The 23,320-nt window shown below is 37.2% G+C and overlaps 2 protein-coding genes across 4 annotated transcripts in view; one reads left to right on the forward strand and one right to left on the reverse strand.

The window, feature by feature from the left end:
* The window catches only part of cep120 (centrosomal protein 120), a 35,067-nt gene extending 12,005 nt beyond the window's left edge, over positions 1-23,062 (forward strand). Inside the window, exons 17-19 of one of the 2 annotated variants that reach the window (XM_077521679.1) lie at positions 6,528-6,673; positions 7,563-7,765; positions 21,808-23,062. In XM_077521679.1, the coding sequence (XP_077377805.1) occupies positions 6,528-6,673; positions 7,563-7,758 (342 nt within the window). In that variant the 3' untranslated portion in view covers positions 7,759-7,765; positions 21,808-23,062. Of the gene's footprint in view, positions 1-6,527; positions 6,674-7,562; positions 8,065-21,807 lie in introns of those variants that run through there. The other variant, XM_077521681.1, reaches the window with a different exon arrangement.
* The window catches only part of prdm6 (PR domain containing 6), a 34,620-nt gene continuing 19,616 nt past the window's right edge, over positions 8,317-23,320 (reverse strand). For both annotated transcript variants that reach the window (XM_077521718.1, XM_077521717.1), the window contains 4 exons: positions 22,406-22,530; positions 21,725-22,112; positions 17,929-18,105; positions 8,317-11,440 (listed from right to left, as the gene is read on the reverse strand). In XM_077521718.1, coding sequence (XP_077377844.1) covers positions 11,317-11,440; positions 17,929-18,105; positions 21,725-22,112; positions 22,406-22,530 — 814 coding nt within the window. In that variant the 3' untranslated portion in view covers positions 8,317-11,316. The remainder of the gene's footprint in view (positions 11,441-17,928; positions 18,106-21,724; positions 22,113-22,405; positions 22,531-23,320) is intronic.

The raw sequence follows: 23,320 nt of genomic DNA on the forward strand, positions 1-23,320 counted from the left end.
AGGCGGGGTGGGGGTGTGTGTCTGGGTGGTCACTATTTTTTAAGACCCCCTTTTTCCTTTATTGCTCAGTTCCTTAGAATTCAATATTAGATTCTCGTCCTCTTGTTTATGTTTAACAAATTTAAAATACCATAAATCATGCTGTTTTTACTTAGTAATGTCTCAAATATTCTCCAATTTGGATACTGTAAAGGTATAGGATCATATGCCGAGAAACGTTTCTTGGGAGGAGCAATATGGCGGCCTTGCGACCTCAAAAGCCTTGGCCTATCGGTTATCTAATCATATATATAGATCAGTGTCGGTATGCTAACATCACATTATCAAACAGAGTCCTGTTTGGTCGTTAGCGGAGGTCTGAACACCCGTGATGTCATTTTCAGTCGACAGCAAAATGTGACAAAATGTGTTTTCAAGTGTCTTAATTGTGCATGAAAACAATGAAGTTATCACAATAATTCTGGAGAAAATATTGACTTTTTATTACAAATGGCTAATTGAATCAAATAGCTCTTTAATTTTCATGCCATTATTCAAAAACTGAACATCCTGACAGTGTAGAAAATACATAAACAAAAATCAATTATGTTTCAGTTGAAGTTTTGGACTGTAATATGTCAAAAATGCACAAAAAAATGTCGATGATTGATTTTTGCAAATGTTTTATTTTTATTTAACACAAAGAAAATCGGTCCGCTTTCATGGAGGACTCACGAGAATATTGAGTCTTGACAGATTGAAATTCTGAGGATTTTTTTATTTTTTTTGCGCAATTTCAATTTAAGCAAGGTCTTTAAATGATGAATCCATTCTCAATAACAATTTATTCAATTGTTAATCAATAAATCATTTGCTCCTCTAGCTTGTAGTGAAAATTTTTTTTAGTCTGGACTTGTTACTGATTCCTCAGATGACTTCATCAAACTTCTTTGCCAGCAAGTTGCCACAAGATGGCGACAAAGTATTTTTTTTTTCTTTTTTAATTTTGAGAGCTGAACGAAAGCTTCCCCAAAACATCAGAAAGGTGAACAACTGTCCCCGTTTTTTTTCCCTTCCTTTTTTCTAATAATTTCCACGTTGCCAGTAATTGTTTCGTTTTTTTGTCATTTTGGCGCACTGTCGTTGTGCCCGTCGTAAAAGGTTTTGTCGGCAGGACAAATGTTGCTTTTCCCAGCACGAGGTGGCGGGCGGGCGCACTTGAACGTGCACATGAAAGGTTCCCCCTCCCTCCAAAGCGTTCCAATTCCAAATATTGGGACAAGCAGCGCCAGTCCATCTTCCCCCCCCAGCGCAAATATTGGGACAATAACGAGGCCCGGCGGCCATCTTGTTATTGTTAGGGCCCCCGCAGAATGTTCCCGCCGCCCGTTTGACTTTTTAATGGCCGCAAAGTGTTGAAGGAAGTGCCGGGAAACGTGTTTAGTCTTCTTTTATGGAGCTGACAGAGCGACTGCACCAAGGACCACACAAACATTCCGCAAGCTTCTCGTCGTCTTTTTTTTTTTTTTTTTTTTTTTTTCTTGACTTCGGCGACCATTTTTCATCTTCTGCTGTTTGAACAGCACAACGTCGTCGTGCACATTTATTTCATTTCTGTTTTCCTGATGATTTCATTTCGGGGAGTGACGTGAGTGAATGTCTCGTCCTCCCGTCCTGTCCACTTCCTGTTTCTGTGCCGATCGTCAGGTCTGACCAGTTGCCTTCTCTGCTTGGCCCAAACGCTACCACAACAAGGTTATTTTAGTGAACTTAAACTAACGGAAAAACTCAAATTAAAAAAACAATTTCGTTAACAAAATAAAATAAAAACAAAAATGATATTTAAAAAAAACAAAAAGTAACTGAAGCTACATTATATGTTTATAAAGCTAACTATAATTATAGCAAAAATGTCCTTCGTTTTTGTCTTTGGCAATTAATTTAATGCATGAGCCTATCGGGATGATTTGACTGGCAGCCATTTTCACTGACGCAAAACTCTTCACTACCGGCTGTTTTACTGGATTTTGACTGATTTTGCAAGGTCCGCGGAATATTGTGTTCTATTGCTACAAAAACATAGAACCTACCAAAGGAAAGACTAGAGTCTCTTCTTTCATCAGGAAAAAAAGTACATTTGTATGTGTTTCCGTTTTGCAGCAATTAGCATTAAAATATAGTTTCACCGATATTCACATTCCTGGTGAAAACATTGGCAAAAACAGCTTGTTGCAACATGGCCCTGGCTGATCTCTTGTACTCTGCTGCCACCTGCTGGCAATGTTTTGTTGCTATTTCTTTAAGACACCTCTTCATGTCAGAAGCTGTGTCAAAACCTTCTGTGTAGAATCAAAAAAACAAAACAAAAACGTATAAGAAACGTTTTCGGGAGTGCAGGACAAAGCATTAAAAAAGATAGTTATACATTTTTGGGTTTGAATGAGTTAAGTAGATTTATTTTGACATTAACTGGAATAAGGACGTTTGAAAGTGTGTCACAGAGAAGTGACGTCATCTCGCAGCAGCCAATAGAAAAGCACCTTCAGATGATGTCGCACCCACGCTGTTTAAATATTGCGCACAATACACATTTTAAAAAAAAACTCCTAAAACTAATACCCTGAAAACTAATTAAAACTAACTAAATTTAAAAAACAAAACTCAAAATAACTAAATACAAAATTCCAAAACTATAATAACCCTGGCCAGGACGTGTAATTCTGAAGGCCCTGGGTGGATTTGATTGACACAAACAATAATATTTAATATATTATAAATATTACAAGTTTTAGTTAGTTTTGTAAACATAAAATGTACTTTCAGTTAGTTTTTGTTTTTTTAAAAAGTGTTTTCGTTTTAATGTTATTTCGTGAACGAAATAGTTTTTTGAATTTTAGTTAGAGTTTTTTTCATTAGTTTTGGTTAACTAAAATAATCTTGGTCTTCGCTCATTGTTCCAATTCATCCTCGTTTTTTCCCAGCCACTACATCAACGGTGTCCAAACTACGGCCCGCGAGCCATTTGCGGCCCGCCGTCCATTTTTCAGTGGCCCCCGACATATGCTAAAAATGGCATTTGAGTCAGTTCAAATAAAATAAACAAAACAAAAATGTTTGGGGAGGGTCAAAGTAAGGAGGAGAAGAAAAACAGGTGCCATTAAAGGTTATTTTTGTTAACTAAAACTAATGAAAAAAGTAAAACTAAAATTCAAAAAACAATATTGTTACCGAAATAAAATAAAAACGAAAATGCTTTTTAAAAAAACGAAAACTAACTGAAACTACATTTTATGTTTACAAAACTAACTAAAAGTAACTATAATTATAGCAAACATGTCCTTCGTTTTAGTCTTTGATAATTAATTTCATGCATGAGCCTTTGGGGATAATTTTAAATTATTTTAAGTAGATTTATTTTGATATAAACCGGAATGATGACGTTTGAAAGTAAGTCACACAGAAGTGACGTCATCTAGCAGCAGCCAATCGAAAAGCACCTTCAGATGATGTCGCTCCCATGGTGTTTTTTAAATATTGCGCACAAGTAATACACATTTAAAAAACACAAACTAATACTAATACTGAAACTAACAAGCTAAACTAAAACTAAGCATTTTTAAAGAACTAAACTAATGAAAACTAACAGAACCAGCCTAAAAACTAATAAAAACTAACTAAAATGAAAAATTCCCAAACTACACAATAACCCTTATATAATAAGCCATATTACAAAAAAATGGTTTCTATACTTTAGCATTTTTCTAAATATGCAAAAGCACAAATAAATTATTTGCACAATTTCTCTTCATAACATTATGTGGCCCTTGCGTCCTTCTGATTTTCTGTATGTGGCCCTCAAATGAAAAAATGTGGACACCCCTGGTGTACATGATAAGACAATACGAGTTGGATGAAATGCCACACTGAGGGCCAAACGCAGGGGCCCCGCCACTACGTTTGACCTCAGCGTCCGGCAATGGGAATGAATTGGCAGGGGTGAGAGAAACGACTGGATGAGTTTTTGCCGCTTTTTGTGTCGGCGGAGGACGTGACCCGGACTTGTCCTCGGCAGCGCGTCTGGGGACGGTTTGTTATTGCAGCAATTAGGCCGAAGGCGCTGCCGAATCCAGACGGGCCGGCCGCTCCTCGGGGAGCCACTTGTGTCAACACGCGTGCGCGTCAAGCATGTTTTTCTCCGTCCCCTGATCCCGCCTATCTCCACTTTTTCCCATCCATCGTCTGCTGGAACGCCGACAGACTCCAAAAAAGTCTTTTTCTTTTTCTTATGCCCCCCCCCTCACCACCGCCTGCTGACAAACATACTTCTGTCCCGCCTTCAATGTCTGACTGGATTCCCGACTCTCTTCCAAACATTTTCACTTTTCTACATTCCCGCTTGCTTTCACGTCATCGCTGCAAATTTTAATCAGACGGCTTCATGTGTCCCGAAACGTATTTTTGACGCTGATTTTAAAAATGTTTCCTCGCGCGTCAGCTTTCGAAATATTTTCATTTTTTTGTTCTGATGCTTCAGAAAAAAAATGCATTTGTTGCTGAATAGATGGACCTTAATTCATGAATATTATGATTGTAATGCTCCAGAAAATTGAAGGCAGGTTCAGAATCGGTGCAAAAAAATAATAAATAAATAAATAAATAATAAGTTTATAAAGTTTTCTCGTAAAATGTGTTGATCTTATTATTGTTTTAATTTGATTTATGACTTTGTTTTATGTTTCGCCACGTTTTTTGGTAGAATTTTCACAAGTTGTCATAGTGAACGCTTAAAGGGATACTTTACTTATTTAGCCATTTTGGGCAGTCCAACATTAATATTTTGCCTATAACAAATTTGCTATTTTCATTATTTTTCATTCATACAATTAGTACCTTAAAAAACACATTTTGCAACTTGCTGTCAACTGAAAATGACATCACAACGGCTCAGGTAACCAATCACAGCTCAGCTTGTGAATGTGACCAAACTTAGAAAACAGGTGAGCTGTGATTGGTTACCTGAGCCCTTGTAATGTCATTTTCAGTCGAAAGCAAGTTTCAAAATGTGTTTTTACTAATTGTACATAAAAAATAATGAAAGTGTCAAATTAACTATAGACAAAATATTTTTTTTTTTGCTATAATGGGCTAAATAAGTGAAGTATCCCTTTAAAACTGCAAGTCAAAATATTTAGTAATTTAACAAATCTAATTAAAGTCGATATAATTTTAAAAAACTCATATCAATTCATGGTTCATTTGCCTTTAGCGTATAGCTAATCTGTAAAACCAAAATTTTTATCTATAATAAATGTGAGAGTTTATTGTAACTCATTCACTTCCAGACATTTTCACGGAACCTCCTTTGCTGTTTTTCTGCATTTTGACTGATTTTGCAAGACGCACACAATACAGTGTTCTATTGCTATAAAAACATGGAACCTACCAAAAGAAAGATTAGAGTGTCTTCTTTCATCAGGAAAAAAAAAGCATATTTCTGTCTTTCTTTTTGCAGCAATTAGCATTAGAATATAGCTAAAGTTTCATCATTATTCACATTCCTGGTGAAAACACTGACAAAAAAAGCTTATTGCAACATGGCTGTGGCTGATCTCGTATACTCTGCTGCCACCTGATGGCCGTTTTTTGTAATAACTACCATTGCTTTTAGCCACCACCTCATGTCAGAAGCTGCATCAAAGCCTTCTGTATGTTCTTGCATTAAAATAATAATAAAAAGTGTAAATATGTTTTTGGGGGCTAACGACAAAGGATTAAAAACATATTTACACGTTTTTGGGTTTGAATGAGTTAATACAAATTCATGTATTGGTTGTTTTTGTACAAAGTTCATGGGAAGAGAAGCTTAGAATAATAAAGTGGAAATGAAATTATTTTTCCCAACTGTTTCGTCCCTATTCACATGAGTTTGGTAAGGAAAAGTCCGACTGTTAAAGGCGGTTTGAAGTGTGAGGTCAGACTTTGACGCCTTGATTGCTTTATTAAAACGTTGACTTTGCGAATTTACGACTCGCGTCGGCATTAAAGCGGAGCGCGGCTTTTTTTGTTTTGTTTTGTTTTTGCTTCGGTGATTAACGAGCGACTCGCCGAACGCCGAGCGAGCCGGACGACAGAAATACGACTTACAGGCGCTTTTTTTTTTTTTCCCCCCTCCGCCGTCTTGTCGGCCGGCGTGAGAATTCCTCGGCTCCCGCTGCATTTTTCTCACGGAAGGTTTCCCCCAAAAATGTGTACTAGTGTGAACCCTCGTTTATCGAGGGGATACATTCCAGACACAATAGATGGACATAAAACAGTACGTTAATCATGCGCCATTTATTTAAAAGAGCCTTTTTAAGTATTCCTTAGTGCCTGTTCTCATTCTCTCACTGTCGAGAAAAACTCATGTAACATGAGGACACCAAAAACTCTCACCAAGGTTGTTACGGTTAATGAAAATTAACAAGCCAAATTCCTCGTTTAAATGGGCAACAAATTATGACATTGTTAGTGAAGAGTGAGTGAGCGTCTCACTGTTGTGACGTGCGCAGCGCGAGCAGGAGAACGCCATGATGCGTCTGAAGAAGCAGCAGGCCGAGTTGGACGCCATGCGGCTGCGCTACGTGGCCGCCGAGGAGAAGGAGGCGGTCCGGCAAGAGCGCCAGGAGCTGGGAGACATCAGGAACCAACTCAACAGGTGCGCGCAACTCCGTCAACACACAAGGTTGCTCATTTTGTCTCAATATTGCGCAACTTTCCCGCTTCTCTCCCGACAACGTTGCTGCTTGGATCCCACGACATTCACGCATACCTTCAAACTATTTTTCTTCCGCCCATTGCGTTTGACTTGCATCTACTTCCACATATTTCATCTGATTCACATCATTCCAATTTCAACATTTTCCAAAAGTTCACTGATTGCGGGCTATTATTTTTCGCATTCAAAAAATTCACAATTTTTGCAAAATTCTACATTTGACGTAAAAAAAAATTGCCATTCATTCTTAATGGGACATTCAACATAAAAGATTCGCATTGTTTCCATTTGAAATGAAGGACCTTCCGCTCATTCAATTCTTCTTGGGAACATTTTTCATCCATCCATCCATTTTCTTGACCGCTTATTCCTCACAAGGGTCGCGGGGGCTGCTGGCGCCTATCTCAGCTGGATCTGGGCAGCAGACGGGGGACACCCTTGACTGGTTGCCAGCATATCGCAGGGAACATTTTTCAATTTGCCAGAAATGACCATTGACCACTGCGATTGACTGGCAACCAGTCCAGGGTTTCCCCCGCCTACTGCCCAAAGCCAGCTGAGATAGGCTCCAGCACCCCCTGCGACTCTTGTGAGGAATAAGCGGTCAAGAAAATGGATGGATGGATGGATGGATGGATGGACCATTGACCAAAAATTCAACATTTTCACCACTACAATTCCCAACAGATTCACATCATTATTCCCAATCCAAATAATTCTGTATTATTAAATATTTCCATCCATATTTTTCATTCGACACTTGAGTATTCAAATGCAATACATTTCTCCAGTATTGCAAATTTCTAGTTTTGAACGATTTCTCCTCCAGGTTGAAGCAGCAGGGGGATATTGGCCCCACTTCCTCAGCGCCGGCCCCCAGTTCAAACCATAGCGCAGAGGAACACCTGAGCCGCCTCCTGGAGGAGCGCGACACGCTACTGCGGACCGGCGTCTACGGGCACGACGACCGCATCATCGCCGAGCTCAACCGGCAGATCGGCGACGCCACGGCGGGCGCCAGCTGACAGGCAGGTTAGAACAGAGCAAGAAAACGCTCCGTCACCTTCAGGGAAAGTGCTAGCCGCCTTATGCTAAGCTAGGCTAACCCTGACCATTGTGTGAAATTAGCATGTTAATAATCAACAGATTATTTTTTTACATCATTTATTTATATCAATTGTGGTGTCACGTGACGAGGCGTGAATATTATTTGAATGAATGATGTTTTTAAAAGGAGTGAGCGCATTAGTGAGCCAGCAGGTGGCGCTGCAGCCTCACCAAAGACATTTTATAATGAAACGTCACAAACTCCAAAAGTCACTTTCAATTTTTAGAATTTAATAAACCAATAAAATGGACATATGATGCTATGTGTCTGCTTCCCATCAAGTTTAATTCACCAAATTGTAGCATCACAATTTGGCTCATTTACCTAACCCCGCCCACATACCCCGCCCATGATGTGTCAGCGAGGCTGGGTGAAGATCCACCATTTCCTACCCGGAAGCGCTAGCACGTCAACGCCAAAAGGTAAGCGGATCTGCACTGTGGGTTATTGTAATTGAAATGAAACGATGAGCGAGTTGACAAAATGTACTCTTTATTTAGACCTCGTTTTCTTCTTCAGGCTTCACGTTTTTATTTTTAAAATCATGCAAACGTGAGCGAGTGAGACAAAAAGCATCAACATTTGACTTTTTTTTTTTTTTCTTACGTACAATAACTCATTTTTCTCGTCATCAGCACAGCCACTTCCTGTTCGACTCGACTCATTTAAACGGGGTACACACGTTTGCTCACTGACCGATTATGGGAGGTGTTGTAACCTGCCTAATAGCGAGTAAAACTGACACTGAACACGTGTCACACCCCAGGATAAAGGCTTACGATCATTTTTGGAGCAATCCGACAATCGGGCTTTTGCTGAGTTTGAGCGCAAGTAATCTGGCTTCAAATCAGCCCGATTATCGGGATGCATCCCAACGTTGTCTGTCAAGTAGATTACGCAACCGCACACCACCAGGTAATTGCTTAGGATCGTCTTTGGAGACATCTGATAATCTGACCTTTGCTGACTTTGATCGGTAGACAAGGAAATTGCAGTTTTGGCCTGATTATCGGTAAGTGTGTTGCTATTTTATGCTTTCTGAGCGGATCGAGGTAGGAAAATTACTTTTAACACACCCCACACCACATACGTAAATTGCAAAATTGTCCCGATTATCGTTATGTTTTTTTCCCAAGCAGCATAGCGAGTAAAACTGACTCTTAACACATCTCACACCCAAGGATAATCGCTTACGATAATTTTTAGAGGAATCCGACAATTGGGCTTTAGCTGCGCGCAAGTGATCTGGCTTCAAATCAGCCCGATTATCGGGAAGCATCCCAACATTGTTTGTCAAGCGGATTTGAGAGTAAAAATAAAAACTAAATCACTCAACGCAACCGCACACCACCGGGTAATTGCTTAGGATCATCTTTGGAGACATCTGATAATCGGACCTTTGCTAACTTTGATCTGTAGGCAAGGAAATTGTACAATTTTGGCACGATTATCGATAAGTGTGTCGCTATTTTATGCTTTCTGAGTGGATCACACCACAGGATCATGAGAAAAAAAAATCCCACAATCGGGGATTAGGATCAGAAAGGAGGAATCCGACTCAAAATCGTCTCTTTTTATCAGTATGTGTGTACCCCACTTTTGACTTGGATTTCCAACTTTTGTTTATTCAATGAGTTCAGCTTCTGAGACAGAAAGTGATTGGCTGATTTTCAGACATTACAATAAAATCAAATAAAATCCATAATGTTAAAGGGTCGAAAAAAATTGGCAATTGGCATAGTTTTTTTTTTCTTTTTGGTACTAAAACACCCAAAAAAAACATTGCATAATGTTAACGGAAGACAAACATCTTTGGTCATGTGTGAAGCGAAGGATGCAGAAAGTTAAATAACATAAGTCAAAGTGCCGCCACAAGATAAATATTCTTTTTTTTTTCTGTGTTCATGACGTCCATGACGTGTTTTACTTTGGTCTCCGCCTCCTTTAGTGTTGTTGTTTTTTTTGGGTAGCTTTTCTTGACTTTGTCCGCTAAATGTCCAACATAAAGTCAGACAATCTTTGGTTTGCTTTGTGAGGTGTCAAACCTTCTGTCGTAGCTGCAGTCCATCCTCCTCGCCACAGGAGGGCGCCTCCTTTGAAGTTGTCCCCTCCCCTCCACAGACCTTCACCAGAACTTTGGTTGAACATTAGTGGAATGTTGCTTGATATTTGGTAGAAGTTTGGTGGAGCACGAGTAGATCGTCAGTACATTTGTATCATTTCAGAGCTTATTTTGTAGCAGCTTGCGAAGAACTGCAGTGAACCTTTGAAAGTACTTTAGTGAAAAATGAAGAACTTGGGTAAAACATTGGTGGAATTTCTGGAGAAATTTTTGTAGAACTTTGAAAGAAGTTCTGTGAACTTAAGTTTGGTCAAACGTTGGTTGAATCTGGAAGGAAATTTTGTAGAATTGTGCTATAACATAGGTTGAGTTTTTGGTATGACCAGTATAATTCTCATACAATTTTGGAATAGCTTTGGTAACACTTAATTAGACTTTTGAATTTTGAGAGAAATTGGGTAAGAAAATTGGTGGAACTTTCATTGAACTTGGGTTGATCTTTGGCATAACGAGTATCATTCCGATACAATTTTGGAGGAACTAAGAATGTAGTGAGTAGACTTCGGTAAAACGGTAGTTGAATTTTGGGACAAATTTTGCAGAACAAAAAAACTGGCTTGGAAGATAAGTTGAACTTAATTAAAAAGGGCAGACCTTTTTGGTTTAACCAGAAGAAATACGACACAACTCTAGAAAAACTTTGGTGGAACTTTAGTAGATGACAGTGGTAAGACATTAGTTGATTTTTTTTATTATATTTTTTTTTTAGTACTTAGGTGGAACAAAAGCTGAACCTTTGTATAACTTTAGTAGTATTGATAGAACCTTCAATGAAATTTGGTAGACCTTTTGGTGTTACCAGTATAATTTATTAAAATTGCATTAGAACGAAGTAGACTTTAGGTTAGTAAAAAAAAAAAAAAAAAAAAAAATTTGTAGGATAAAGGTAGACCGGTAGACTTTTCGTGTAACTTCAGTAAGTAACACTTTTTTTTTGTTCCGTTTATGTAGGAGATCTGACGAAGTACTGTAACAGTAGAAGTGGAAGATTTTTTTTGAAGGATTTTGGGAGTAGTGGAACTTTGGTAGTAATTTGAAGATCTTTGGTATGACATTTGCAGAACCTGTGTAGAAGTTTGGTCGTGTTTTGATGGAGCTTTGGTGCAAATGTGGAAGAAAGTTGGTCAAACTTCGGTAGCGCAATGGAAGAACTTTGGTACAACATGGATAAAAACCCTGGTAGAACTTTGGTAGAACTTTTTTGTAGAACTGTGGAAGAACTTTGGTACTCTTTGTTGTCAGGTAGTTTGAAGAGCAGCGAAGGACTTGCTGGTCTGGATGGACGTGAGCAGCGGTAGAACGAAGACGGCGGTCAAAAAAGGACAGGAAGTCGTTTTGCGGTTCCGCTGGCTTCTAGTCCACCTCGATGGACTCTCCGCCCACCGAGCCTTCGCTGTTGGGTTTACATTCGTTGGGTAATCTCTGGTGACGGCTCAGCTGGGTGGCCTGAGTGAAACTGCGATCGCAACGCTCGCATCTGAACACAAAAAAGAACAACAAAAACAGAAGTAGGAAGAGAGGCTTCAAACTAGTATTAATTTCATCTGCCATTTTAAAATTTCGTCTCAGTTTTAGTCTGGTTCCAATCTCGCTTGTTAGTTTTTTATTACAATTAGTCAACCTCATCCCATTTTTATTTAGTCCATTTTTAGTCAACTATAAATCTTGCATTTTAGTCTTTAATTTAATCCAAAAAATATCATTTTAGTCATCTAGTTTTAGTCAACAAAAACTGTCAATGTTTTAGTCTAGTTTTAGTCAGGACAACCTTTTTTTTCTTTTCTTTTTTTTCTTTTTTTTTGGCAGCAGATTATGTTGAATGTTTCGGATCTAAATCTATTTCATCTAAAATTTTTGATGAAAAACAACTTGGCACAACTTGGCATTACAGCTAGTAAATGAGCTAGTAAGTTAGCAAGCATTAGTTAGCGGTCAAATTAACATTAATGTTGGAACTTTATTGCGCTTGGATTAATGTTACTTCACAATTATAATTGCTTCTTTTTTTTCTTTTTTTTTGTAGTCTTTCACCATGAATCCAAGCAGTGGAACGATACGGGTAAACCATGATTCGATACTGTGACGATATTTGGCTCACAATATCAATAATATCACGATACACGATATCTACGATTTTCGATATATTGTCATTTATATCACGATATGTGACTGAAAAAGCCAACAAATGCCCATAAAAAGGAAAATGTCTAATGATGCATTTATTAATGCCAATGCTTTTCTTCCTGTCCAGTATATTCGATGATGCGAGGAAATGAGCAAATGGTTGACGCCGTTGCGATGACGTCATGCGTGTGCGTGCGAGGAGTGCGTTGTCAAGCGTAATGCGCGTTGACAGTACAAAGTGCGCGTGAGGTCAAACGAAGCAGTCAGCTGGAATTGCTGCGGGGATCTTCACACGCACTCGTCAATAATCTATCAGGCCAGCTGCTGAGGGGAATTCCCATCACACACACACACACACACACAATTGAGGAAGGCTTTTAAGTCTGATGTGTGTGTGCGTATGAACATTATTGAAGGATGACAGAAAAGTCACGTTCTGTGGATGGTAAATTTTGAATACAAAGAATCCATGTTATGAATGTCATGAAATGTGCGCGCACAAAATGACGACATCATCTCGAGCGTTTGTACACGATCAACATTAGGAAATAAACGTGATGATGTCATCACCTCTCATTTCTTTCATGTATTTTTGAATTAGTTTGATGTTGATTGTTCAAGTCATTTCATTTACTATTCATTTCAGAATTTTAAACAAATTTACTGTATTGTTTATTGAATTCCCCCCCCCCCCCCCAATTTATATTATTGGTTTAATATTTTCAAATATATTTTTGATGTTTGTAATTATTTTATTTAACAATTTGATTTATTATTTGATTTATTTTTTCCCCATTTTCATTCATCCATTATTTGATTCATTTTTTCCCCATTTTTATTCATCCTTATTAATTTCATTTTATCAATTCATTCTATTTAATGAATGTTAAACATGCAATTCATGATCTATATTTTTTTTTTACATTATTTTAACGTTTAATTATTTCATTAGTTTTTAATTTTATTTATAGATTTAATTATTTTATTTAAGCCACTAAATGAATGCAATTTTAACATTTATTTTAACATTAACTTTGTTTCATTCATTTTTTTTATATGAATTAATTTTATGTAATTTATTCGATTTTTGGAATTATTTATTTTCAACAGTTTGATTTATTATTTGATTCATTTTTTAAATATTTTAATCATCCTTAATTTCATTTTATCAATTCATTCTATTTAATGAACGTTTTATTTATTCATGATTTAAATATGCAATTATGCTTTTTTTTTTTTTACATTACTTTAACATTTTTTAATTTTATTTACAGATTTAATTATTTTATTTGAGGCACTAAATGAAAGAATTTTTAACATTTATTTTTAACATTAACTTTGTTTCATTAATTTTTGTATAAATTAATTTTCTGTAATTTATTAGATTTTTTTTTCAATTGATTTAATGGAATAATTTTACCTATGATTTTGTTTATAGTAAACATTTTGTCCATTTAATTTACACTATTTAATGCACTAACTTAATATTTTAATTTCTTAATTAAATTTAGTTGATGGGGTCTGTTTTTACATCTTGTTATTTTTTATGTACTTGATCATGTGTTTACCAAACTATTTGAATGATTATACATGCTCGCCGTTTGGACCGAGCGCCATCAAGGTCGCCGTCGCGTGCGCTCAGCGACACCCGCGACGCTTTCATCGGCCCGATGACAAGACAGCGTGTTGACGTTGATTGACAGGCGATTGGTCGCTAATGGCGCGTCGCTCGGCGTGACCTCGACGGCGTCCTCGCTAATTGCGTCCGGGGCCGCGGCGGAACGGCTTCCATTAGCGCGCCGCTAACTTCAATTTGGCCTCACGAGCCGCTTGTGTAGAGGCTGCTAACGAGCTGATGGGACAAAAGATGGCGCATCCACGTCAAATGTTGGTTTTGAAATTAATTGAAAGAACACTTTTTGATTGCCATTTTGGGTTTTGTATGCATGTTGATTTTATATATATATATATATATATATATATAACGCCTGACTATACATGGTTGTTAAAAAATAAAAGTCTTACTATACATGGCCGTTTAAAAAAAAAAAAAACTATACAACTATATGGTTGTTTAAAAAAAAAAAAAAAAAGTCTTACTATACATGACTTTAAAAAAAAAAAAAAGTGTGACTATACGTGGCCGTTTAAGAAGAAAAAAAAAACAAATAAACGCCTTGCTATACAACTATATGGTTGTTAAAAAAAAAAAAAGTGACTATACATGGCCGTTTTAGAAAAAAAAACAAAAAATGCCTTACTATACATGGTTGTTAAAAAAAAAATAAAAAATCCTTACTATACATGATCGTTTAAAAAAAAAATGTCTTTAGTATACACGATCGTTTAAAAACAAACAAACAAACAAAAAAAAACGCCTTAATATATACATGGTCATTTAAAAAAATAAATAAATAAACGCCTTGCTATACATGGTCATAAAATGCCTTACTATACATGGTTGTTAAAAAAAAAGTAAAAAAAAAAAGTCTTATTATACATGGCCATTGAAGAAAAAAAAAAAAGCCTTACTATACATGGTCGTTTAAAAATAAAAATATGTTTTACGACACATGGTGTCTTAATATATATATTAAGGCGTTTTATTAAGGCGCATTTAAAAAAATAAAATAAAAATAAACGCCTTGCTATACAATACATGGTCGTAAAACGCCTTACTATATATGGTTGTTTAAAAAAAAAAAAAAAAAAAAAGTCTTACTATACATGGTTGTTAAAAAAAAAAAAAAAAGTCTTACTATACATGGTTGTTAAAAAAAGGAAAAAAAATAAATAAATCCTTACTATACATGATCGTTTAAAAAAAAAAAATGTCTTTAGTATACACGATCGTTTAAAAACAAACAAACAAACAAAAAAAAACGCCTTAATATATACATGGTCATTTAAAAAAAATAAATAAATAAACGCCTTGCTATACATGGTCATAAAATGCCTTACTATACATGGTTGTTAAAATTAAAAAAAAAAAAAAAAAAAAAAAGTCTTATTATACATGGCCATTGAAGAAAAAAAAAAAAAGCCTTACGATACATGGTCGTTTAAAAATATGTTTTTTACGACACATGGTGTTTTAATATATATATTAAGGCGTTTTATTAAGGCGCATTTAAAAAAATAAAATAAAAATAAACGCCTTGCTATACAATACATGGTCGTAAAACGCCTTACTATACATGGTTGTTTAAAAAAAAAAAAAAAAAAAGTCTTACTATACATGGTTGTTAAAAAAAAAAAAAAAAGTCTTACTATACATGGCCGTTTAAGAAAAAAAAAAACTTATGTTTTAATATATATGTTTTATTATACATGGTCGTTTGAAAAAAAAAAGTATTTAACTATATATGGTTGTTTAAAAAAAAAAGTCTGACTATACGTGGCCGTTTAAGAAGAAGAAGGAAAAAAAACGCCTTACTACACATCCATTCATCCATTTTTTTGACCGCTTATTCCTCACAAGGGTTGCGGGGGGTGCTGGCGCCTATCCCAGCTGGCTCTGGGCGGGGGACACCCTGAACTGGTTGCCAGCCAATCACAGGGCACCTTACTATACATGGTCGTTTGAAAAAAATAAAACGCCTGACTATACATGGTTGTTTAAAAAAAAAAAAAAAAAAAAAAAAAAAGTCTTATTATACATGGTTGTTTAAGAAAAAAAAACAAATAAACGCCTGGCCATACATGGTCATAAAACGCCTTACTATACAACTATATGGTTGTTTAAAAAAAAAAGAAAAAAAAAGTCTGACTATACATGGCCGTTTAAGAAAAAAAAAAAAAAAAAAAAAAACGCTTACTATACATGGTTGTTTAAAAAAACAAAACAAAAAAAAACTCCTTACTATACATGATCATTTAAAAAAAAAAATGTCTTTAGTATACACGATCGTTTAAAAACAAACAAAACAAAAAAAACGCCTTAATATATACATGGTCATTTAAAAATAATTAAAAAAAAAATAAAATCCCCCTTCGCTATACATGGTCATAAAACGCCTTACTATACATGGTTGTTAAAAAAAGTTTTTTTAAAAAAAGTCTTATTATACATGGCCATTGAAGAAAAAAAAAAAAAAGCCTTACGATACATGGTCGTTTAAAAATAAAAATATGTTTTACGACACATGGTGTCTTAATATATATATTAAGGCGTTTTATTAAGGCGCATTTAAAAAAAGAAAATAAAAATAAACGCCTTGCTATACAATACATGGTCGTAAAACGCCTTACTATACATGGTCGTTTAAAAATAAAAATATGTTTTACGACACATGGTGTCTTAATATATATATTAAGGCGTTTTATTAAGGCGCATTTAAAAAAAGAAAATAAAAATAAACGCCTTGCTATACAATACATGGTCGTAAAACGCCTTACTATACATGGTCGTTTAAAAATAAAAATATGTTTTACGACACATGGTGTCTTAATATATATATTAAGGCGTTTTATTAAGGCGCATTTAAAAAAAGAAAATAAAAATAAACGCCTTGCTATACAATACATGGTCGTAAAACGCCTTACTATACATGGTTGTTTAAAAAAAAAAAAAAAAAAAAAAAAAAGTCTTATTATACATGGTTGTTTAAGAAAAAAAAACAAATAAACGCCTGGCCATACATGGTCATAAAACGCCTTACTATACATGTTTTTTTTTAAAAAATAAATAAATAAAAAAGCCTTACTATACATGGTCGTTTGAGAAAAAAAAACAAAAAAAAAACACCTTGCTAGAAATGGTCATTTACAAAAAAAAAAAAACACCTGACTACACATGGTCATAAAACGCCTTACTATACCTGGTTGTTTAAAAAAAATAATAATAATAATAATCTTACTATACATGGTCGTTAAAAAAAAAAAAAAAAAAAAAAAGTCTTTAGTATACACGATTGTTTAAAAAACAAAACAAAACAAAAACCGCCTTAATATATACATGGGCATTTAAAAAAAATAAACGCCTTGCTATACATGGTCACAAAACGCCTTACATGGTTGTTTAAAAAAAAAAAAAAAAAAGTCTTACTATACATGGTTGTTAAAAAAAAAAAAAAAAAAAAGTCTTACTATACTTGGCCGTTTAAGAAAATAAATAAATAACGCCTTGCTATACGTGGTTGTTTAAAAAAAAATAAAAAATAAAAAATAAAAAAAAATAAAAAACCTTTCTATACATGGTACAAAAACCCACCTTACTACAGTACACTACTACATGGTCATAAAAAATTTTATTTGTCGTAAATAAAGTATTTAACTATACATGGTTCTTAAAAAAAAAAAAAAAAAGTCTTACTATAACATGGCCGTTTGAGAAAAAGGTCTCATAGCCATGGTCATTAAAAAAAAAAAAAAAAAAAAAAAAAAAGCCTTACTATACATGGTTGTCCAAGAAAAACGCCTTATAGCCATGGTCATAATAAAAAAATAATGTCTTACTATACATGGTTGTTTAAAAAAAAAACGTAACCATTTATAAGGTGTTATAACGACCATGCGATTAGTATTTTTTTTTTCCTATTGCCTGACTCACTTAGAAGTTAAGCCAACTAAAACGAAAGTCACTTGAATGAAGCCCAATTAATGGTAATTGTTTATTGAAGATGCAGATGTGCAATGTTAAAATGACGTACTATGTTTTCTACGAATGGCCGTCGGGGCACCCGATCCCTCCTTGCTTGAGGCCCCTGGGCAATGTTGCCACTACGCTACCGTTGGTATGCACACATACACGCAGGAACCAAAGATGTCGTGGACCCAAAATGGCGTGTGTTGTGCGTGCGTGTGCACTGTGCACGTGCGTGTACATGCACGCCGACTTACTTGAAGGGCTTCTCCCCGGTGTGCGTGCGTATGTGGTTGTTGAGCGTGGTGGCGCCGGCGAAGGCGCGGCCGCAGTAGCCGCACTTGAAGGGCCGGTCGCTGGAGTGCGTCACCACGTGGTTGCGCAACTCCGACGGCTGCGAGAAGGACAGCGAGCAGTGGCCGCACTGGTACGGCCTTCGGGGGGGCACAAGAGGAGATGCCGGTCAGTCAACGCCATCACAAAAACAACTACTACTACAACTAGACTAAGTGCAATTTCTGGTGAAATTGTGTGGGAATGCTGAAAGCAAATTGAAAGATAATTATGAAATTATAACCTCATGGTTACTGTACAATGCGCTTTACCAATTGTGCCACCGAGCAGTATTAGACACATGGTAATTATGATAAGTTTTACATATATGAAAGTGGGCATGGAAAGTGATACTCACAGAAGCTTAGGTGTGTGAATGAGTGAGTGAAGAAAAAAAAAAATCCGTGCGCGCTTTCAAATTGCCGCGGGAGTGACGTCACGTAGCTGACACGTTCGCCCGGCCCCGTTTGCGACACGCCACCCCCAACCCCCCCCCCCCCCCGCTCTGCGATTGGCTGGAGGGTTGTAAACACTGTCTTTCCACTGAAACGTCCCGCTGTTTACAAAACAAACACAAAATGGCAAGATACAGGCTGGGGAGGTAGGGGTTTATTAGGACGAAATTACCACAAAAGGTTAACAAAAACACAGATGTGTAGACTGAGAGAAAGTTAAAGTGTGTACATCCTGTATTTAAAAAGTGCATTTTCCTGAGTGAATCCGGCAGACAGCCCCTTTAACTAACCAATCGCAAGTTGATTTGCATGTTAAAAATGTTGCATATGTGCTTGGTAAGTTTACAACACATTATCCTGGGTTCCACTATAGCAATTAAAACCATGAGATAACCAATTAAAAAAAAAAAGAAAAAAAGAAAACCCATCAATGTTGTTCTTATGTGGGAAAAGAGTCAAAATCAGAATTTTTTTCTGCCCAGCAGAAAAAATGCGGGTCTGAAGGGGCTACACAAAAAAACTTTAAAGCTTTGACTTGGCTTTCTTTGAACAATTAGTAGGGTTTGAAATTAGGTTAAGCTTTTAAACAAGCATTAGGGTCACGAAGTTAAGGTTTCAAACAAGAGGCAGGTTGTTAAAGTCAAGTTTCAAGTTACGGTTAAGATCTTTAGGTAGGGGTTCAAATCAGATTTACAGTTTCAAGTTTTAAGCCGGGATTGTGGTTATCTAATCAACAACAAAAAACAAACACTGTTGCTAGCTAAGGACGCTAAATAGCGTAGCTTGGAGAATCAACTTTGATTTTGGCGCCTCCTGATGGACAACAAGAGCAACTCAACAGAAAACAACTTTATACTCATTTACGCACAAACACATTTAGACAGAAAATTACATTTACAACAGTGGTTAAAAAAAATAAAATAAAAAAAAAACCCTGAATATCCTCACTTGCAGTTTTTCATACAAAAGTGTGTGTGCGCACGCGCTCATTTATCAGGTGTTGTATAAGCGCTGGTGCGTGTTATTTATTATTTATTAATTTGCGCTTTTCTATGAGGCCAACATCGATCGGGAATTCTTGGGAGTGATCAATGGGAGGACCATTTTTGATTAATTTATTCAAGCCCGGCGCCGAGATGAATGCACACTTATTGTTTATGGCACATAAGTGCGTGCGTGCGTTAGCACCTTCCCAGCAGCTAGCTACCACCTAGCTTTGCTGTGTGAATTGTTACGTCGCTATGTTAGCTAAGTCGCTAATGAACCTCATGAGGTGCTAACCAAATTCTATGGCTACATCACTAACATCAACACTGGGGTGGGGGGGGGGACTTTCAGTCTGTCATCCTGTCATCAAGTCAGTGTGTTTTTGCACCGTGTTTATGTATGCAGTAGGTGTGTGCGCGTGTTGAAGAGATGTTGGTGTGAGATAATAAATCAGCACTCACACTTCATCAATACACAATCAATCAACTGCCCGCGCGCACACGGGTCACATCTTCCTGTCATCGTCATCATCATCATCATCTTCTTCATCATGTCTGCACTATTGATAAGAGTGCAGCATGGTCACATGATCATCACGTGGTCACATGACCAACGTGTTCTTCCCCAACTACAAGGATCCAATCGCATGTTCAGAAAACGTTTCCGGACCTCTCAAATGTAAACAAAACTGAAATAGTCACAATGGTTCTTGATTTTTTTAAACGACTCTCCAATTAAATGTGAGATTTTATTTCTCTAGTGTAAAGTATAAAAGTTCCCCGAAGTCAATTAAGATCCGGTTGTCGTGGAGACGAGTGCTGTGGATAAAATGTTGTTATTGACATTTTGCACATCAGCAGACACTTTTTCATTTTCTTTTTCATTTATTGACCCAGTGACACTGGCCCCGCCCGCCCGTCACCGTGACGACCACAATTTCTCCACCGCCGCCGCTGTGATTTATGCACACACACAAACACGCACATTACACAATATGAAGATAAGCAGAAATTCTCCAATAGATCATGTGTGCGTACGTGTGAAGTCGTCGTGACTCATTACACACACATGCACACACTTTGTATCACATAACTAAGTATGTACTTATATTCGTGTTCTAGTCCAGCAAGATCCCTTCCAGTCCAGTTCAGTCTAGGCTAGTCTAGTCTCATCCTGACTAGTCTAGCACATCTACAGGCCATTCTAGTCCAGTCTAGTCTATTTGAGTCTAGTCTGTCTAGTTGACTTGAGTTTACTCTACTCGGGTCTAGTCTAGTCCAGTCTAGTTCTAAACTACTCAAATCAAGTCTATTAAAATCTAGTACAGTCTATTCTAGTCCAATTCTGATCTTCTCCAGGTTCATATAGTCTTGCCCAGTTCAGTAACATCTAGTCTATTCAAGCCTACGATAGTCTCGTCCTGTCTAGTCTAATACATTCTACAGTCCAGTTTAATTTAGTTTAGTTTACCGTCATCCTGTCTTATTTAATAGGTTCTACAGTCCAGTTTAGTTTACCCTCATCCTTTCTAGTCGAATACGTTCTGAAGTCCAGCTTAGTCTCGTCCTCGTCCTGTCTAGTCTAATACGTTCTACAGTCCAGTTTAGTTTAGTTTACCCTCGACCTGTCTTGTCTAATAAGTTCTACGGTCCAGTTTAGTTTAGTTTACCCTCATCCTGTCTAGTCTAATACGTTCTATAATCCACTTTAGTTTAGTTTAACCTAATCCTGTTTAGTCTAATATATTCTACAGTCCAGTTTAGTTTAGTTTACCCTCGACCTGTCTTGTCTAATAAGTTCTACGGTCCAGTTTAGTTTACCCTCATCCTTTCTAGTCGAATACATTCTAAAGTCCAGCTTAGTCTAGTCCTCGTCCTGTCTAGTCTAATATGTTCTACAGTCCAGTTTAGTTTACCCACATCCTGTCGAGTCTAATACGTTCTACAGTCCAGTTTAGTCTAGTTTACCCTCACCGTGTCTACTCTAGTACACTGTAGTGTACTCTTGTAGTCTTATCCAGTCCAGTGTCCAGTCTATTGTAGTCTAATCTATGTCAGCCTAGTCCAGTCCTGTCAAATCTAATTCAGTCCAGTCTTTTCGTCTATTCTAGTCTCATCCTGACTAGTCAATGAAATGCTATTGTGGTCCAGTCCATCCTAGTCCAGTCAAGTCTCATCCATTCCACTGTATTCTCTATTAGTCCTAGTCTAGTTGAGTCAAGATGTGTCTCTTCCGGTTCAAAACCAGATCATACATGTGGATGATGTTGTTTACGGACCTGTCGGGGTTCTGCGGGCAGACGTGCATCTGGAGCAGGATCCTCTGTGTGAAGGTCTTGAAGCACTGTCCGCACTTCCACAGGTGCCAGTCGCTGAACTCGCTGCTGAGCTGGCTGGTGGACGTGGGACTGGCCAGGACTCTCTGGTTCTTGGAGGACAGCTGGCCGAAGGACGACTCGGACGACGGGAAGGGCGCGCCGCTCTTGTCTAGCACGGAGAAGCTCCTGCTGCACGCCATCTGAGGAAACACCATGGACCGCACGGTCGACGACAAGGACGCCACCGCCGCGGACGACACTTTGCCGTTCTTGCCGAAGGATTGTTGTTGTTGTTGTTGTAAGGACTCCTGACGAGACATCACCTCCGACACGGACGTGGGGACGTTCACTGTACACACAAAATGAACGACTTCAGAACAGTATGTCTGTGTTGAAGAAGTTTTACAAGGAAGGAAGATCTATGTTCTCGTCCTTTTTCTACCTTCAGATCTATATGTTTTATGTCCATATTCTTGACATCTATGGATTCTTAGAATGTTCTACATTTAACCCCTAATTAAGTCCTTTGTCCATGTTCTCTATATGTTGATGTAAGACTTTTTGTTCCATGTCCATTTTGAGTCTCATTAGCACCATGCTAGCAAGATAGCTTTCTAGAAGAAAAGAAAGTAAAAGTCTCACGGTTTTCGTCCTGAGCGACGCACTGTAGCGGAATTCCAAAGAAGGAAGTGTACGAGTCGTTGTACCAGACTAGGAGCTCGCTTCCTCGAGGGATGTCCAGACACGCCCGGTAGAAGATGCTAGACCTAAAAACGCACAAACGCAAATTAGTTGAAGGAACTCTTTGAAGCTCATCACAAATGTGGCTAATGCTTAAGGACGTTAAGTTAGCTTAGCATAATTTAGCCTCGTTCATATTAATCTGTTTTAGTTAACTCTAGCCTAGCTATTCAGCAGAGAAAATGTTCACATGTATTTTTACCCTTTACCACACATACAGCATAGGTGATGCAATTGTTTGCGTTGGGTATTACAGCGCTTTTGTTGTTGGTAAAAAAAATCCACGAAAGATGTGTCACAGTGGAGGCAGAGGGCGTGTTTGTTTTTCATACCTGACCGCCTGATGAGACTCTTTGATGTGTGACACCACCCGCCTCAGTACAGCAGCAAGCATGGATCAAACGCCACCCCACCCACCCCCTACCTAATTCGTTCGTTTTATCTGGTGTGAGGTCAGGGGTATGTTTGATTTATAACCCGGCCCCTCCTGATTCTCTTGTCATGTTGGCCCTACCCCTCCCGGTTGTGCTAAGACAAAATAAAACACACTTGACATGAGGCAACTTTTGACTTCTAAAGAAATGCTTTAGCATTAGCCACCTTAGAGATTAGGTCCAAAGAAGTGCTGTAACTAGGATAAATGAGTCAAAATTACTGTAAAATACAGTCATTTAACATGGGATAAAATATTTTAAACGATGCTAGGCTAAAAAAAATTTTTTTTAAATCCAAGTTAATGGAGACTAAAGCTAATACATGGTAAGGTAAACCTACAGTTGACATACCAAATAATGTTAAAATAAAACTAAACTAGGC

Source organism: Festucalex cinctus, chromosome 5, assembly GCF_051991245.1.
Source record: "Festucalex cinctus isolate MCC-2025b chromosome 5, RoL_Fcin_1.0, whole genome shotgun sequence".
Taxonomy (NCBI): domain Eukaryota; kingdom Metazoa; phylum Chordata; class Actinopteri; order Syngnathiformes; family Syngnathidae; genus Festucalex; species Festucalex cinctus.